Source organism: Alexandromys fortis, unplaced genomic scaffold, assembly GCF_014885135.2.
Source record: "Alexandromys fortis isolate MF-2015 unplaced genomic scaffold, M_Fortis_MF-2015_v1.1 scaffold_57, whole genome shotgun sequence".
Taxonomy (NCBI): Eukaryota; Metazoa; Chordata; class Mammalia; order Rodentia; family Cricetidae; genus Alexandromys; species Alexandromys fortis.
This window is the reverse complement of record NW_026067941.1, coordinates 10530262-10550741: the sequence shown is the minus strand read 5'-3', so window position 1 is coordinate 10550741 and position 20480 is coordinate 10530262. Positions and strand designations below refer to the sequence as shown.

Sequence of the window (20480 nt, the reverse complement as noted above, 5' to 3'; positions counted from 1 at the left end):
TGTCACAGCATAGTAAGAACTCATAAAAATCTCAACAGTGGTTCTTTAAAAGATGAATGTAAGAAATTTGGGGTATTTTGCTGACTTTGAGGATGGTTTTGGAGTCAAGATGCAATAATACACAGAGCAGTTTACAAGAATTTTATTTAACAGATTATCATGGATATTCCAGTCAATTTTAATTAAAAATTTGAATTGGTTTTGAAAGACACATAAGAGACTTCCATTAGTACACATACACACTACGATAGCTATAATACAGGTCTCCTTTGATGGGCACCATTGCCTCATTGTTAGGACAGATATTCTTGTCTTTAACAATTTCAACCACTACGGCAAAATTGAGAGTTTCTGGAAGAGATGAAGACAAAGAGCTTTCGTCAGACACGTTAGGGTCCTCCCTTTTTCCTACTAGGACCAGGTAACTGACCCCTGGGATTCAATTTCCCCAAATTACTTGCAAACCAATACCCTATTTAATTTTCTTACCCCATGCTTTCTACAGCTTTAGAACCCAGGAATCGCCCTCATGGACTTTCTTTCCACCCACCACCTCGACTTTCTATTTTTCCGTCAGAAAGTTCTGCGGCCCTCTTTGTTTCTAATGTTCCTCTCTTGGCAGGTAGTTCTTCCAACTTACGGTTAACTGGAAAGTCCCAGTACAGGTTTATTCGGTGATCATTACAGAGGCAGCGGGTTTGTTTATAGTTGAAGCTACCTTCCATTGGGACATTAGTTACAAGGGAAGCTCTGATCTGGTCAGGAGAGATGGCCCGTTGTTAGTCCACAAAATTGGAAGAAGACAGCAATACAAGAGAAGAAGTAGCTGAGATCAACTAGTGGTAAATAGACGTTATATTCACCATCACAGGCTAGATTTGCTAGGCTCTCCTTCCTCATACCTCCAGACTCATGCCTGAGAAGTCTGAGCGCGAGATTCAGGAGGATATAAGTGAATCCATCAGGCAAGAAGATTTACCCCACTGTGGCTATCTCCTGGGGGAAGGCTCGCGTTTGGTATCAGCTAGGGTTCTAGGAAAGGACTTATGTGCATTTTCCTCTGTGACCCAGTGGAATGGCAGCCCAACTGTTTAAATGTACATGCCAGGACAAGGTTTTGTGAGAATGATGGCCAAAGCCTATCAGCAGCCCCTTCTAACTCTGTAACAATTGAATTCATCTATTGCTCCCCCTTATTCCAACCATAAATTTAAAAGTTACTGCCTCTGCCCATGTCTGGCCACAATTAAAAAGCAAATAATTCTTGGGGCCAGTTTTTTTGCTTTTTAAACCTGAGAATGTCTGTCAGCTTAAGACTTCAGACAACTGTAACATATCAACTCTTGTTTTTGATGTCTAACAGAGGAGTTTTGTCTTAAGGATCTGTCTACCCAGATAGACCTGTGAATAAAATTTGGTAAGTGTGAAAAATGATGGGGAAATGCCTTTAAATGAGATTTAGTATTTCTCCTGAAATTACAGTCATCAATGCAACATAGTAAATTAGGAGTATATGTGATTTTTTTTTACTACAAGTAGAAAGAAGGCAAGTCATATTAATTTTCAGATTCAGTTGTCTTGAAATGCTGCCTGCACTCATTTCTTTTTTACCTTGATCATTATCAGAGTAGTGGCACGCATGGGGCTGAGGACACCTGCTGTATACTCATCTCTGGTGTTTGCTCAGATATCTGGCAGCTCTATGTTGAATAATGATAGTCCCCCAAACACTAATAATAGCATTGGGATGCTATTCAGTCTGAGAACCATATTTAGAGAGTCCTGCTCTGGTGTTGAGAGAAGCCCTTGTTTCCTTTTCACTATATTTTCACAAGGTGTCTTCATGAGTTAGAATTTTTAAGAATTATGTGCAACAACAAATTAGGATCCAGTGAATGTGCTACATGTCACCTGTGGTATGATGCCAACGGCCATCACAGTACTTCCTTTTTTAAGCTGAGCCAGTCACAACTATCACAGACAGTGCCTTCACAAAGGAAATTTAACTTTGCCTGCATTTCATATGTGTTAGATTTGGGGGTACTTCATTAATAAACACATAGACACATAGATTACTGTAGTAGGTAATTTTATCATTATTATTTAAGATGGCAGTTTCTCATGTCATTAAGAGTACATTTTGCCCTTAGAAGAAGTTTTCTGATGACTAAATTATAGGTTTCCTGAGATCAGGAGACTTGTCTGTTGCACAAAGATGCCAAGGGACTATAGTTCACCTCAAGTTCTTTCCAGCATTAAAGAATTTTTGGGTCATTACATTCTAGCATATAATAGCAGCTATATGCTGTTTGCTTTTAATTCTAAAATAAATAAATGTGACCCCAAAACTAAAAGTTGTTAAATATTCAGTGGCAAAACAATATAATTACTATAAAAAGGAGGATTTACAATGTTCAGTCAAAAAAGAAATATATTCCTAAAAGGTTTAAAATATGAATATACTTTCTAGTTATAGTTATATGTTGAGCCTCTCCCACACCCCACCTCAGAAAACTCTAAATACAAACAAGTTGGTTGATGGGATGGAGAGATGGTTCCACAGTAAGAACATTTGCTACCTTTACAGAGGATCCAGGTTTGGTCCTCAGCACCCAAATGACAGTTCACAGCCACCTGAAACTTCAGTTTCAGGGACTCCTACTTCCTCTTCCGGCCTCCACAGGTACCAGGCATACATATGGTACAATAGGAAAACACTCATGCACATAAAAAACATTTAAAAATTGTTTGTTGCAAAATGGGATGGCTATCATCTCTATCTATAACCCCAACACTTAGAAATCTGATACAGGAGGATCAGGAAAACAGTCTATGCTGAGCTCATAATGAGTTTAGCCAGAGCAAAATAATGAGACTGTTCAAAACAAACTGGCAAAAATTCCTTTTACACAAATTTTGGTTGAGAAATTTACTGTTTACGGAGTCTTCACACCTTTTGCTTCTTCTCTTTGGGTGGTTTTTTTTGTGGTTGTTGTTTAAATAAGATCACTCTTAGTAGAAGCATGAATCTTAAAATCAGAAACGTATTCACTATAATATCACATGCCATTTTGTTGAGTTCAACACCATTATTGCACTGGCTTTTTAAAGGTGCAAACAGGCTTTCATTGCTTATCATCACCAGAAACTGTCTTTGTCACAGAGATCTTTGTATACCTTGTATAAACATTTTCCCCAACCTCATCTGTAGTTATGACTAACAAAACACAAATTGCAAAACTATGAATCAAGCTCCATCCTACACCCACATTAGCAAGCACAGTTCATGTTCTTGTCTTGAAAACGGAAAAAAAAGGATAAAGCAGTGGGATATGTTCGCACTATGTCCAAGAATATTTCTTTTATCAAGATGAGGCTATTTTTAGATCATGTTTTAATAAACAATCTTCTCCTAGTACTATTTTGTTTCTTATTTGATCACTATTCTTGGGATGTCACTTCAATTAAGAAATTCATGGTGTAGGGAACTGTAGCAAAATGCTGTATTCTGTCTTCAGGTTGTTCAGCATGTAGAGCTGGGAACCCCCTTCTTTACACCCTGGGCATATGTTTGATATGGAAGATGTGGAATCTCCCTACATGGCAAGATTTTGCCTTGTAATGAGTGCTATTATAGTTTCAGAACTTGGAATGCTCTCTGAGAAAACACAGTAGAAAAAGAAGAAGCGGCTCAGTATCTTGACAGGTCAGGAGGCATTGGAAGGGCAAGAGGAAACCAGGCTCAGCTTGGGGGCTTCTGGAGAAGAAGAATCAGATCCTTTCTGTTCTCTTTGCCTGTGTTTCAACCTGTGGCTTTAATTGTAGGATGTTCTTATGAAAACCCCGTTCTCAAGTCCTTATCAAAGTCCAGTCATGCTTATGACCCTGGAGGAAACTCTACCAGTTTTCCATCTCTTTCTTTCTCATTCTTTTACTTCCTAGACCCTCTGGACCAGGGCATCTTAATCTGTAAAATGGCAATCATCATCTGCTAAAAGTTCTACACCTTGTTCTGATATTTGGGTGACAAAACATGTATGAAGATTTTTTTTATTAAGTTTATCGTGCAGTATTAACACAAAAGGTAAAGTCAATTGTTCATAACTCAGGAGTCAGATTTTGACTTGGAGTCACTGTCCCGGGTATCTACTTACCACCGAACATTCGTTATATTGTGTTTCAAGTCCAAGTTTCACAGTGATCTCTTCATTTACCTTTGCATATCTCGGAATATCTAAATAAAGTAAAATTGTCTTTCCACCCTCTCTGGGAAGAGAAAAACAGGGCACAGAGATCAGAGACCTGCACATGGAAAAAGCACCAAGCTGGAAGGAGGCATGGGGACAGAGCAAAGGAGGGAGATATATAGCTTAGACATAATGCTAAGCATCAGAATCCCCAGGAATTTTTGCATGTTGGCTGGTTTGAATATTTATCTTTGTTTAATTAAGCAACAGACATATTGTTCAAAATGGAACATTTCTTTTTCCAGTTTCAAATAACACATTTTAAAGTGGAAAACTACCTACTGTCTCGTGCTATTTCCTACCACTGATAGCAGTGCTTCTTAACCTGTGGGCTGTGACCCTTTTGGGGGGATGGAAGGCCCCTTTCACAGGAGTCACCCAAGACCATCAGACACCCCAGGTGTTTACATGATGATTCATAGCAGGAGCAAAGTTACACTTATGAAGTAGCAATGAAAATAGTTTTATGGTTAGAGGAGTCACCACCACATGAGGAACTGTAAGAAAGAGCTGCAGCTTTGGGAAGGTTAAGAAGCACGGCCCTACAGTTTTCCAGCTCCTTATCTACTGAATAGAATGAATAAGTCCAGTAGTTCTTAGGAGAGAACTTCACACCCACAGAATCATGTAAACAGCTCTGCACCGGAGCAGTTCAGAGATCTCCCTTGAATATTTTCCTTGATGATTCCTGGAGAGGGCCAAGGAACGTGTATCTATTTAGGTCTACAAGAAATTTGCACATATTGTAATTGGGAACACACAATAGCTGAGAAAAAGAGCCTAAGAGAAGCAAAGGACTAAGTGTTCCTCTTTAGTCAACAAAGGCTTTTCAGGGCCAAGGGGATTGTATCTTCTTTATAAAGAAACTTGGCTAAGGTCCTTGGTGTTCCGTGGAGTAGAAAAGAATTCCTACACAGTATTATTCATAGCTCCATTTTCCTAGGGCAAAACATATTACATTTTCCTTCTTGTACCAAATTCTCTAGGACTCAGTTTTTGGGAAAGATACATGAAGACTAGGCATCTTAAAATTTTCCATTTTGTGAATGAGTTTAGGGTTGGCACGGTGACTAGATTAGCTATAACAATTAGCTATGCCAGTTCTTTTCTGAGCCTAGGGATTCCGTACAAGGTAGGTATTCGTTAATAAACATAGGAGAGAGTGGGTGACCTAGACACTTTAAGTGTAAGGTTTATTTCAACATGGGCTTCCCTCTGGCCCAGGAAAAAATGCCATCCAAATTGGAATATGTGAACAAGACATTTGACCAAGTTTCCCAGAGCATCCGAAGGGTCATAATCCAGAAAGCCAGTACCCCAGGCTGCTGCAAATGCAGATGTTTCTAGTTTAATTTGGTAATGCTGCTTCCCTTCTCCCCACGGCCTCTGGCTTCATTTCTTACTTCATTCTACTCTTTCAACTTCTCTGCTTTCTTCAAACATGGATTCTCAGTATGGTGGCTTCCAGATCCTAGTGTGAGTGTTACTAAAGGTCCTAGTGTTTATCTCTTGGTTTTATCTTAGGACAAATATCTATGATACCTGTTTGGCTAGTTCAACCTGAGACCATGTGTCCGTGACAAAGCTCTTCTTCTCAGTGACCCCTGCCAAAGACATCTGAAGCTGGTGAGAGAATGTGCAGACTTCTTACCTTTGCCAGGTAAACTGGGTAAAAATCCCAACAGTGAATCAGAGAGAGTGAGACTAATTGCTGAGAGCAAACTCACGTACAGCAGAGGTTTTGTTTTTCAGGCAAGCCCATACAACCAGAGGAAATGTGAAGGGAATGGATGGAGCCTACTAAGTGGATGGAACCAGCCCTGAGGTCTATGCGAGCTGCCAAGGCTAGAGATCTCTGCAGTCTAAAAATCTACAAAAGTACAGGTTTCCAGATCAGGAGCGGAATTCTCTCTATAGCTTTTCTGCAGAAAAAAAAGAAGGGTTTGACTCACATGTCATTCTGGGCCTGGTTGATCCCCAGCTGCAGGCCCAGGACCAAGAGGGTGGCGGCTTTGAACATGAATGAGAAACCGTACATGGTGGAGGAAACAGGACACCAGAACAGTAGGGCCACTGGAGCTCAGCACAAGTTTATATTCAGATTGAGGAAGCAGAAACGCTGGCATTCTCTGTACTTATGATCCTTCCTTGTTGAGAAGGTTTGGGTTTTGCCATGGGATAAATATTATTAATTAAATTGTTAGAAGATCTGTGACTGAACTTCCTTATTTTCCCAGTGTCAGAGATCTTCAAAGGCCCATCCGTTCTTGGCTTACGGACATGTTTTTCTTCTGTCTCATTGAATTCTCTGTTCTGTTCCTTAAGTCACTACTGGTTCGATCTTCACAGCCAGCAGACGTAGTGTGTGGTAGGTTCCAAGCAACAGCTATACAGCACGTTCACTTGATGATTTTTGTAGGTGATTCAAAAGGAGATGCCACTAAGAAGGTGAGTTCTGACATGATCAGACACAGTTATCCAGAAATCACTACCAATGATATAGCTGAGAGAACTAAGGAAAGGCTGAGCTCTCTGGATGTTGTAGAAGTGTAACCATAGTTCCCAATGATGTTGTGATGTTTGTGATGGTTAAACCCTTCTGTACTTCAAGAGGGATAGTAAGTCTTCCAGATACTCAAAATATCTAGGAGAGAATGATGCTTTCATTATATAAAAGTCATTTACATAGTTGCATCCCCAAATCCAACCTTTCCGCTTTAAAATCCCCAGTCATTTCCCACACTTGTTTTATGGTAGAAGGCATGTAGGAAGATAATGACAAGGGCTTCCTCCACTGCAACAGAACCCAAACTATATCACGGAGACATCCCGTCAAATGCATTTCTCCCCCATGGAGTGGCAGGAGACTCTCTATTCCTTACATATCCCCACTGTCTTTATTGACCCAAAGATGTCATTTAACCTAAAATTTATTGTTATGAGATTTTTTTTTTCTTAAAAAAATTTCTTGAATGACAAAAGGCCAGGATGATCCTCTGGGGTCTGAATGTGAAAGTCTTCTGTCTAAGACTTACCTATGTATTCTGCTTTAGTGAGTGTGGAGAAATTAAAGTCTAGCTGTTTGTACACAGTGGATAAAGTTTTAAAATTTTTCCCCTGATTATTTATTCTTGTGCTAATCTCTTCATCTTCTTAAGCTGGGCACCAATAATTCTTCACTCTGTAGTTTCAGCCAAACACTTGCTTCTCTGTCTCAAGAGTGCCATTTTCTCATTATCAATGGCCCTAGTCTCAGTGACCCTCCTTCATGAATACTTTTCCATGTTTTAACTCTCTTTACACCAAATCCTTTTCTTGTTTACTTGAGTAATATCTCCTAGAAGATCATCATAGCTGATATTATCCAAGGAATGGTCCAGACCAGATCCACATAAGAAATACAGATATAGCTCTTTGCTGGATCATAACCCCCTTCAAAGGTACATCTCTGTTTTTTAATGTGTATAGGGGGCAGTTCTGATAAACTAGGGATCAGAAAAGATAGATGGAAATGAATTCAGAGCATATATAGAGAGTAAAGAGATCATTCCAGAAACCCAACAGAGATGTATAGGATTCATAACCCTACAAAATATGTAACAAAAGTAATGGTTATATCAACATTGGTTGGTGTGATCACTTTATGAGTCAATTTGACGAAGAACGGTACCCAATATTATAGATTTTATAATCTTTGAAGACATTAAAAAAGAAATAAACAATGTGATTAACATTTAAACCATCCAGGTTTTGGTAGAGTACCTTCTATAATGTAGGTACACCTCATCTTGTTGACTCAAAGTCTTATGAAAAAAGCCTGGGTCTCTCTGAGAAAAACAGATTGTTTGCAGATTGTCTTCAACTTGTAGCTCTGTACTGGTAAGTGACAAGTCATTTATTTATTTATTTATTTATTTATTTATGTTTCTGCCTCCTCCCCCTCCCCCAATCAAGTCGCCCTCCATTGTCAGCCCGAAGAGCAATTAGGGTTCCCTGCCCTGTGGGAAGTCCAAGGACCACCCACCTCCATCCAGGTCTAGTAAGGTGAGCATCAAAACTGCCTAGGCTCCCACAAAGCCAGTATGTGCAGTAGGATCAAAACCCAGTGCCCCAGGAGATCACTTCCTACGTATAACCTCAGCAGCACAGACAGTAAGGGCCGCATTGAATAAATGGGACCTCCTGAGACTGAGTAGCTTCTGTAAAGCAAAGGACATTGTCGCTAAGACAGAAAGGCAACCCACTGACTGGGAGAAAATCTTCACCAACCCCGCAACTGACAAAGGTCTGATCTCCAAAATATATAAAGAACTCAAGAAACTAGACTGTAAAGGCTAATCAACCCAATTATAAAATGGGGCATTGAGCTGAACAGAGAGCTCTCAACAAAAGAAGTTCAAATGGCCAAAAGACACCTAAGGTCATGCTCAACTTCCTTAGCGATCAAGGAAATGCAAATCAAGACAACTTTAAGATACCATCTTACACCTGTCAGAATGCTAAAATCAAAAACACCAATGATAGCCTTTGCTGGAGAAGTTGTGGAGAAAGGGGTACACTCATCCATTGCTGGTGGGAATGCAAACTTGTGCAGCCACTCTGGAAAGCAGTGTGGCGGTTTCTCAGAAAATTCGGGATCAACCTACCCCTGGACCCAGCAATACCACTCTTGGGAATATACCCAAGAGAGGCCTTATCATACAACAAAAATATATGCTCTACTATGTTCATAGCAGCATTGTTTGTAATAGCCAGAACATGGAAACAACCTAGATGCCCTTCAATTGAAGAATGGATGAAGAAAGTATGGAATATATACATATTAGAGTACTACTCAGCAGTAAAAAACAAGGACTTCTTGAAGTTTGCAGGCAAATGGATGGAAATAGAAAACACTATCCTGAGTGAGGTAAGCCAGACCCAAAAAGAGGAACATGGGATGTACTCACTCATATTTGGTTTCTAGCCATAAATAAAGGACATTGAGCCTATAATTCGGGTTCTTAGAGAAGCTAAATAAGAAGGAGAACCCAAAGAAAAACATATAGGCATCCTCCTGAATATTAACCTTCATCAGGCGATGAAAGGAGACAGAGACAGAGACCCACATTGGAGCACCGGACTGAAATCTCAAGGTCCAAATCAGGAGCAGAAGGAGAGCGAGCACGAGCAAGGAACTCAGGACCGCGAGGGGTGCACCCACACACTGAGACAATGGGGATGCTCTATCGGGAACTCACCAAGGCCAGCTGACCTGGGTCTGAAAAAGCCTGGGTTAAAACCGGTCTCACTGAACATAGCGGACAATGAGGACTACTGAGACCTCAAGAACAATGGCAATGGGTTTTTGATCCTACTGCACGTATTGGCTTTGTGGGAGCCTAGGCAGTTTGGATGCTCACCTTACTAGACCTGGATAGAGGTGGGTGGTCCTTGGACTTCCCACAGGGCAGAGAACCCTGATTGCTCTTTGGGCTGACGAGGGAGGGGGACTTGATTGGGGGAGGGGGAGGGAAAGGGGAGGTGGAGGTGGGGAAGAGACAGAAATCTTTAATAAATTAAAAAAAAAAACCCAGTGCCCTTGTTCTTGATTTCTCAGTAGTGCTGGATATTAACCTTCATCAGGCGATGAAAGGAGACAGAGACCCACATTGGAGCACTGGACTGAAGTCCCAAGGTCCAAATCAGGAGCAGAAGGAGAGAGAGCACGAACAAGGAACTCAGGACCAGGAGGGGTGCACCCACACACTGAGACAATGGGGATGTTCTATCGGGAACTCACCAAGGCCAGCTGGCCTGGGTCTGAAAAAGCATGGAATAAAACTGGACTCGCTGAACATAGCGGACAATGAGGACTACCGAGAACTCAAGAACAGTGACAAGTCACTTAGGAGTTTTGTTGCCCTCTGCAACAAGTAATGCTGATTTATCAATTTGGTAGGATCAAGAATCACTTAGGACACAAACCTCTCCAAATGTTGAAAGGGAGTTTCTAGGTTGGGGTAATTGAGGTGAGTGTGTCCATCCTGAAAGCAGGCTGTACTGTGCCATGGTCTGGAGCCCAAGGCTGAATAAAAATTAAGAAGTGAGCTGAGCACCAGACTTCATCTTGGCTCTTGAATGTAGGTGCCATGATAGCTGCCCGACACTCCAATCACTGTGCCTTCTCACTGTGCCCTCAAGCTGTGAGCCAAAACAAACCTTTCCTTGTGTAAGTTAATTTTGATTTTTACCAAGAATTTTGCCATGAGGACAAAAAAAAAAAAAGTAAATAAAGCACCTTCTGTTATCTTCCATTCTCACTTCCTCCTCTGAATAGGATTCTAATGCCCAGAGTGACCTTAGAAATAGGACTAGCAAAAAGTGCTTCTAGGAGCTGAGGTGCCTTTTAAGAAGTTTTTATGGGACCTACAAATGAACTTCTATTGTATTAAACCACTACTACTTTAGGATTAATTGATGAAGGCAGCTAGAATATTGTGTGTGCACATGAACACGCACCACACACACACACACACACACAGAGAATCATATTCATGTTTCTTTCAGACAGCTTCTGTTCCACATTGCAACACTTCAAAAGTAACCTCCTGTCCTACACGTCTCAATTAAACGCCCCTGTGTAAGTCCTGTAACCTTTACAGTCTCACTAGTTAAGAGGAAATAGAGGCATGAGAGTGAGTGCCAAGTCTGGATTCACTTCTACACAGGTTTCAATAGAACTTTTGTTACCTTTTGGCTGGATGATATGAACAAGTTATTAAAATCTGTGTGAGTTTCCCTTCCTGAACTTTATATATCTATGTATTTGTTTTTGAGACAGGGTTTCCCGGAGCATAGCCGGGCCTTGAGCTCACTACATAGCTAAGGATGACCTTGAAATCCTTATTCTCCCACCTCCACCTCTCAAATCCTGGGGTTACAAGCAGACATCAGAAAACCCAATTATCTTTTCTCAACTTACTTATTATTACAAAGGCTGGTGAGACAGCTCAACAGGTACTTTAGTACCAAACCTGAGGACCCGAGTTCGATCCCCAGGACCCATAGGACGGAAGGAGAGAACAGACTCCTACTCACATGCTGTCCTCTAAACATCATGGACACATTAGGGCACATGTGCACAGGCACAGACAGAGAGAAAGAGACAGGGGAGAAATGGGGGGAGACGGAGGGAAGGAGGGAGTGAAAATAAATAGATGTAATAAAATTATACATGTATGTATGTATATTGTTTTCATCAAGAACAGGATAGGCAAATGCTATACAAGTGCATGGACTCTGGTATGAGACTAGTGATTTTGAATCCCAGTTTTTCCAGTAACAAACACTGGAGCTCGTTCTCGTAAACAGGTAATGCAATGAGCCAACACTCCAGTGTAGAACCAGACTTCCTGAGTTCAACATCTGACGCCATTCGCAATGTGTGTTTACTCTGAGTTAATGTGGAACTTCAAGGATCCTTACTTGCTGGTGCCTCTTTCAACATCCTCTGTATTTCATATTTGTCAGTTTGTGTCCTGCCTCTGAAAGAAGTTGCTTAATATTGTAAATCAAAACATTTAGATTGCACAAAACCTGACCCCAAATTTGACTCCTTTGGATATTGTCTTATAAGTTGTGCCGGGAATTTGTTTTTCTTAGCTTCAGTTGGTCCATTTATAAAACAGGATTAAAAATAGAAACCTACTATGTAGTATTGCTACTAGGATGCAGTGAGGGACTTCATAGAGAATGTTAAGAACATTTTCATACATGTGCCCTATCCTCATGTATGTTGCTTCTGTGATTCCCTTTGGGAGCCACTCTATCCGGTTCTTCACAGCTCCATTGAATTTAATGTTACCCTTTTCTTTGTACAGGCTTCACCTTAGTCCTTCATCCCTTCCCTTTGTGTCAGTATGTATGTCCCATAGAAGTCTCCTGAGTCATTTACAGTTTGGTTTTTATCTGTTAGATCTACTTAGTCTCTTATAACTATTGGGTTGTTCATAGCTTACAGCATGACAAGTTTGGTTTACACTTGCCTACTAAGAACTATCTGCTAGACAGGGTTTCTCAACAATAGTATTGGCAAGAGGATGACATTACCATCAACTTTTATCACAAATTATATTCCGAAAACATTGTTACATATCATCTACAGAGCACACGCTTAGCATGTATGTGTATGTGTGGGTGCATGTGTGTGTGATATAAAGTTATAAAAAAAGAAAACAAAGGGAGGATTGTTTGTAGAGAGGAAAAAGACCCACTGGAAGGGAGAAGGGACCAAGAGAAAGGGTGATAGGCAGTAGTGACACACATGGATCTTAAGTGTCATACTCAAACTCATTATTTTATATGCTCACCATGAAAAAATTAATATAATGAAATGGAATTCAAAAAGGTAATACTATTATATTGATTTACATTTACATATATATGTAAAATGGAACTCGGGGAGTTTTGCAGATATGTTCACCTGCTCTGACTGTAAGCTAAATTCAGGAGAGATGATTCCTGCTGCAGCATGTGCAGGAATCTGTGTCTCCATCCCTGACAGTGCAGATAGGATGGAAGCTGAGGAAACATTAACAGTGATTGGATGCTTGCTGTGTGGGGCTCATTGATGCATGAGCAAGATCAGTGTCCAGAACAAAGCCCATTGCCTCTGAAGTCAGGATATTTAAGCGATGTTTACCAGCCTTTACATCAAGCTAAAACATGCAGGAGCCCTCTAACCAAACATTTAAGTGGGACTATTGGGTGAAATATAGGTGGTCTCTGAATAATTTCACCGTCTTTCTTTATTTTGTAGCCATGATGGATTGCACCTGATACCCTTGACAAACCACAGAGTTATGTTTTTTTTTTTTTTTTAAAGACAAGGTTTCTTTGTGTATCCCTAGCTGTCTTCGAACTCACTCTGTAGACCAGGCCACCTGCCTCTGCCTCCTCAATTCTGGGATTAAAGGCGTGCATCACCATTGCCCTAATTCTGAATTTTTAATCTAATACACAGCTAAACTATACTCTATAGTTTCTCTCAAAATTATAGCCAGTGGGCAGTTTTCTGTTTATGTATGGACTCTTTAAGGATTGAAATGGAACCAGACTGAAGCCCCAAAATTATGGCATTCAATACAGTGAGCCTACAAGGTATATCTCCTCCATTGTCTTCTGCTCCTATCTGAAACTGACTATAGATTTAGGTCCTAATTCCACCCAAGTATTTGTAGCAAATTTTTCTCCTTTTTAGTGTATTTTCCAAAATATCAGCAGCACCTGTGCTAGAACTGTCCAAAGAAACAATACAGAAGAGGGAAGGGGATGGAGAAGGGAAGAATACGAGAAAGAGGAAGAGGAGAGAGGAAAATTGTCTCATGCCTTGTAAGGCTGGATTATGTAAAATCTGTAGGATGGATAGGGATGTGGGCATGAAGGCACCAATGTCAGAGGACAACTTATACAAGATGGTTATCTTCTTCCATCATGTGGGTCCCAGGAACTGAACTCCAGTTGTCAGACTTAACAGCAAGTGCTTTTCCAAGTTGAACCGTCTCACTGGTAAAAAACCAATATTGATGCACACTGGTGCAGTTTACATGGCAAACGTCTTCTAAAGGCTCACATATTGAAGGCTTGATCTCTGGGTTGTGCTTCTGAGAGATGGCAGAATGTTTCAGAATAGGGACTTATTATCCGGTGTTTTACTCATAAGAGGTGTGTTCTCAAGGGTCTTCCTGGTACTTTTTGAGATGATTCTTATACAAACCTGGGTTTGTCCCTTCCTCCACTGCTAGTTCAAGATGTAATCATTAGCTTCTCCTCACGTGCACAGCCGTCATTCATATTTGTATCATACGTGCGAATGCTAAAGGGTGGTTGCCAAACTTGTGCCATCCCGTCTGGATTTTCAACCACCAAAACCTACCAAACAAATCAAACATTTTTCCTTATAAAGTTAGGTACAATGGGTGCTTTGTTGTAGTAATACCGATACATACATCTTTTACAAATATGCACTTCCTTTATTTGGATGATACACAGATGGTTCTGCTATAATGTCATAGACATTGCTAAAAATCAGTGTACTATGTAAATCTCACAACAAAACCCATATACCTCACGATGTAGTAAGTTTCTATATGAATATTCAAATCTACCAGTTTATGGGCTAACTGAAAAGATGAAATCTGAAAAGTGAAAGGTCTTGAATGAAGGTATCCTGCATGGATAGATGATACTGCTCCCAGTAGTCACGAGTTTTTAAACTACAACTCCATTTGAGTTGTTTGACAATCAGTCCTAAGTGGCTTACAAAACAATACAGTTATTGCCATCACTCTTGTTTGCCTACTAGAACTAGACTCCATTGATGAACACATCACACACTTTGGATGCAGACATAGTGAAATCACACCACAACTGAACTGGATATTTTCTCCCTGACAGCTAGTGTTCATTGTGTTAGAAGATCCTCTGCAGGCTATTGGGGAAGAAAAGTCATTAGAAGTCATGCAACTGTGGCCCCTGCATTCTATAACACAGGAAGGCCTACTAGACAAGATATGCCTACTGATAAAACAGTGGCAAAGATATTCCGGAGGATACCAATATCTTTTTTATTTGATTTGTAGCCAGGTTCATGACATAGAATATATGCCGGGTACTGGAAGTTTAGTCAAAATCTTGTGGCTGAGGAGGCTACAGACCTATGGAGAAATCTACTACTGATGTTTTGCTAATTGGACATGTAATTAATCTGTCTTCTAAATATTTAAGTTGATACCATAGACTGGTACTACTTTCAGCCTTGGTTAGAGAAACTCTTTTGCAGTGGGCCACAGTAAAACAGACTCATAACTGGTCAAAGTGCAAAGATTAAGTGACTGTTGAGTTCTTAATCCTTATAGGACATCTGTATCCTTCTTCTATGGCCTAGGGAACATGATAGAGTAGGTATTGGGAAGACTGTGAGAGACAGAAAATAGGGAGCAGTGGGTGCCATGACATGCTGTCTTCTGGACATGCCATGGCCATTTCAGTCATAAATACAGCAGCTGTGACCACCTGCACAAGAATACATACAAGAAGACATGAAAGCATAAGGGGGCTAGCTGAGAATAAGATCAGGGTCAGCAGGAGTGGCAGGGTGGATAAGATTGGATATTTGGACAGCAAATATTATCACAATCAATTTTATGCATGTTTATTTTATTTTATTTTTTTAATTTCCAATTTCAAGGCGTGTGTTTTATTTTTTCACTTATTTATTTATTAAAGATTTCTCTCTCTTCCCCACCTCCGCCTCCCATTTCCCTCCCCTTCCCCCAATCAAGTCCCCCTCCCTTGTCAGCCCAAAGAGCAATCAGGGTTCCCTGCCCTGTGGAAAGTCCAAGGACCACCCACCTCCATCCAGGTCTAGTAAGGTGAGCATTCAAACTGCCTAGGCTCTCACAAAGCCAATACATGCAGTAGGATTAAAAAAACCCATTGCCATTGTTCTTGAGGTCTCAGTAGTCCTCATTGTCCGCTATGTTCAGCTGTTCAGCAAGTCCGGTTTTATCCCAGGCTTTTTCAGACCCAGGCCAGCTGGCCTTGGTGAGTTCCCAGTAGACCATCCCCATTGTTTCAGTGTGTGGGTGCACCCCTCGTGGTCCTGAGTTCCTTGCTTGTGCTCTCTCTCCTTCTTCTCCTGATTTGGACCTTGAGGTTTTAGTCCGGTGTTCCAATGTGGGTCTCTGTCTCTGTCTCCTTTCATTGCCTGATGAGGGTTAATATTCTGGAGGATGCCTATATGTTTTTCTTTGGGTTCTCTTTATTTAGCTTCTCTAGGATCACTAATTATAGGCTCAATGTCCTTTGTTTATGGCTAGAAACCAAATATGAGTGAGTATATCCTTCACAGATCTGGAGAAGACAATAATCAACTTTATATGGAAACACAAAAAACCCAGGATAGCCAAAACAATCTTATACAATAAAGGATCGTCTGGAGGCATTACCATCCCTGACTTCAAACTCTACTACATAGCTACAGTATTTAAAACAGCTTGGTATTGGCATAAAAACAGAGAAGTCGACCAATGTAATCTAATAGAAGACCCTGACTTTAACCCACAAACTTATGAACACCTGATTTTCGATAAAGGAGCTAAAAGTATACAATGGAAAAAAGAGAGCATCTTCAACAAATTGTGCTGGCAGAACTGGATGTCAACCTGTAGAAGAATGAAAATCTTCTACATATCTATCACCATGCACAAAACTCAAGTCCAAATGGATTAAAGACCTTAATATCAGTCCAAACACAATGAATTTGATAGAAGAGAAAGTGGGAAGTACTCTACAACACATTTGCACAGGAGACTACTTCCTACGTATAACCCCGGCAGCACAGACATTAAGGGCATCATTGAATAAATGGGACCTCCTGAGAAGCTTCTGTAAAGCAAAGGACACTTTCACTAAGACACAAAGACAACCCACTGACTGGGAGAAGATCTTCACCAACCCTGCAACTGACAAAGGACTGATCTCCAAAATATATAAAGAACTCAAGGAACTAGACCGTAAAAGGCTAATCAACCCAATTACAAAATGGGGCACTGAGCTGAACAAAGAATTCTCAACAGAAGAAGAAATGGCCATAAGACATTTATGCATGTTTAGAATAATCAAAAATAAAGACAAAATGGAAGAAAATCCCACAAGGTTTATGAAGAAAATGGGATTAAGGCACAGTCCTAAATCTTTTTCAGTTACAACTAAACTGAAAATAATAGTAGAATGCCATACATGTTAGGTGGCAAAAACCTAAGTCCTGAAATTGATATGCTACTTTACCTTGTGCAATACATGAGGTTTGTTTGAGGAAGTGGATATCAGAGGGTGGAGCTTGTGAATTGGTGACTGAAGAGTAATAGTCTGAAATCAGAAAGCTGAAACACTAGAAGTGGATAGGTGTAATGCATTTTCCTAGTTTGGCAACTGATTGTTGCTTTAAAGCCCTTAAATACTTGGGCATACTTTTGCTTTTCTTCTATTTTTTTTTTAAATGTAGGTTCTTTGAGGTTTATAATGGAAAGTGATTTATTAAAGTAATGTCATTTTTCTTGATCAAATATATAGCCTTCTTCAATTAATGTATCACTGTAGGAAATCTTTTGTGGTTTTCTAATCTAAACTCATGATTTTATCTGAAAATCTGAAGTCTTGGGAAATTGTAATGATATTTTGAACTACTGAGTTAACAACAATAAAAAAGAGTCACTTCGGCAGGATTTGGAAGTTTTCATTTAACACCTTCATAATAAACTACTATGCCCTTCTTTCTTGCTTCTGTCTGACATCTTGAATTAGGATTGAATGTCTTTGAGATGTTGAATGAGTATTTGTTTATTTTTAGAAGTGCTTGATTATGTAAAATAAAGGCATTAAAATAAGTTTTGTAGGGTCATCCAAGCAGTAAACAGACAGAGCTGGTTGATGCTTGAGGTACACAATTGCTTTGTAAGATTCTATGTAAATTTGGTCTATTGGGTGCATGTTTTCTACATAAATTTTTTCCACTGGTTAGATGTTTCTATGTAAATTTGGTCCGCTGGGTAGTTCCTGTTACCTTGTCTTTCTTTCTGATGAAAGTGTCTGTAAAGAAATGTGACATACATACAAATAACTTTGTACAAACTGAGCAGGCTGTATTTATGATTTAGGAACACACGCACACACCACACACACACCCCAAAAATTAATTGAAAAGGAGTCTATGAATTTTAAAGAGAGCAAGAAGGGGTATATAGGAGGGTTTGGAGGAAAGAAAGGGGGGAAATGACGTATCTCAAAAAGAAAGGAAATTATTTTTTGAAAAGAGATGTGAGATGCATTGTGGTCAAATTTTCCACAAGTAAATCAACTGGATTGAAACTTAAGTTTTCAGAACAAGTGCCAAAACGGAGTTGACTGCATCTTAGAAGAGAACTACCCTGCCTCAGCACAGCCAGTAACCTTTGGAATAATTACTCAGATTGAGCTATATTGCCAACAAAATCTCCAATTTTCACCCAACAAACCTTGCATTTGAAGTTCAGCTAAGCCATATCCTCACCAGATTTCTACTGTGACAATATGATTTCTTTGTCATTTTTTCTTTTTTTCATTTGTTGAAAATAGATATTTTATCAAAAACATATCCTGATTATGGTTTCCCCTCCTTCTCCTCCTCCCAGCACTTCCCTACCTCCTCACCTCCCTTCTCATCCAAATCCACCCTCTTTCTTTCCCTCATTGGAAAGCAAATATACTTCTAAGAGATAACAATAAAAAAGATAAAATATGATAAGATAAAATAAAATCCAACATGTCAGAATTGAGCAAAACAAACAAAATGAAAGAAAAGGCACAAGAGAAGGCATAAAGAACAGAGACTTACTTGTTTGTATATCAGAAGATTCATAAAAAAGCTAAACTGGAAGCCATAATGTATATGCACAGATTCTGTGGGGTTAAAACAAAGAGAAGAAAAAATAAGTAAAATAAAATAAAATTAAAAATAATTCAAAATTTAAAAAAGAAAAGGCCCTGACAAAACATTATGAGATGAGGAACTCCCAAAGATGCTGTTGAGTTCCTCTCCTATTGGCCATCTATTGCTGGGTGTGAAGCCTACCCTTAAGAGTTTCTTTCCCCATTAAGACTTCTTTGGAAGAAAGTAAGTTTTTACTTGCAATTGTGCACATCTCAGGACTTCAGTGTGAGGATGGAGCTCCTCATGGACCAGTGTGAAAGTGGTTGGTGGCTTTGTATTATGACTGATGGAGGTGCAGCCTTGAGAAATTTGGTAACAGAATAGTTTTACTACAAGCAGAGTCTGTCAAGATGCAAGGCTCAAGTCCCTGACCTGCTCTTGTAAAGCTCCTGTCTTTCTGTTGAAGTGTTCTTTAAGATACATATAGTTCAAAGATGAAATGCCCCTGCCCAGAATAATGTGTTTAAACACTGTGCCACTGTTTTGGATGGTTGTAGAACCTTTGGAAGGTGGTCCATCTGGAGGCAGAGGCTCACTGTGAATGTGCATCGAGTGTTGTAGTCCTGTCCTACTTCTAACCTGGAGTCTCTGCTTCCTGGTCAGCACACATGACAAAGCCACTGTTTCAAACTGCTGTCACTGCCGTGTATTCTCCATCATGATGAACTATATCCTCTGAGCTGTGATCCAAATTAAAGTTCTGGCTCAAGTGGCTCTGTCAGATATTTGTTCACAGCGATGAGAAAAACACATTGAGTTGGGGAGGCAGAGTATAGGTCTGCCAATATCTGCAAATGGGAACATATGTTCTCACCCAACCCCTGTGGTGCAGTAGCAGTTCTGCTAATTCAAGGGGCTCTGCTCGAGTGCTCCCAGGGTTGGAATGCAAGAACAGGTACTTCTGACTCACTCCATCCCTAGCAGCTGAGCATCAACCCCAGAGACTTTATAAAACCTTGAGTATTGCTTTGAGAACTTTCCTACTACGGTTTCCAAACAGCACTGCTTTCCAGGCAGGGGAAACAGCTTTCCATCTGTGTGATCAGAGGATATGGCAGAGCTCCTCCTGTCTGAATACCACTGATTAACTACATTCTGACCAGTGTGCTCACCTGACTCTGAAGCATCTCAGGCCACAGGAAGTAACAAATAACTCTAGAGAGCCTTATAGCAGTATTTCTTTGTTTAGAGTTGTTCTTAACTGATTCATTCAGCACCCGAAGGTAGACCAGACAGGGAAGATGAATTTCCACTAAAGAATAGCTGTGAAAGCCAGAATAGGAAGTTGATGTAAAATACACAGACATCAATGTGGGGAACCAGGATCCAATGTTCAGAACAATCCTGAGTAGAATTCAAAGAGTTTCAAGAAAATATGGATAGAAAATTAAGTGAAGTCTGGAAAATAAAACTTCATGACCAAAGTAAAAATTTTGACAAAGAGAAACAATATTAGCTCAAGAGATAAAGAACACAGTAGCTGAGGTAAGAAGTTCATCTCAAAGCTTCAATAGCAGATATGGTTATGCAAAAAATATTATTGAGCCTAAACACAAGTCACTTGGATTATTATTGAAAGGACAGGAATAAAAAATAATAAGACTTTTGAGAATCATCAATATATCACCAAGATACCAAAGGTTTATTCAGGGGACATTTTATTACAAAATAGAGAAGAGGAAAACGAACAAAATCTAAGGAAACAATGGTTGAAATATTCC

The 20480-nt window shown here is 39.9% G+C and overlaps 1 protein-coding gene across 1 annotated transcript; it reads right to left on the bottom strand.

Annotated features, from left to right (window-relative positions):
- Positions 1-226: 226 nt before the first annotated feature.
- Positions 227-6285, bottom strand: Pip (prolactin induced protein). The gene is made up of 4 exons (XM_050148008.1): positions 6200-6285; positions 4155-4266; positions 641-755; positions 227-351 (listed from the first exon to the last, which is right to left on the bottom strand). The coding sequence occupies exons 1-4, from the start codon at positions 6283-6285 to the stop codon at positions 227-229; spliced, it is 438 nt and encodes a 145-aa protein (XP_050003965.1).
- Positions 6286-20480: the final 14195 nt, after the last annotated feature.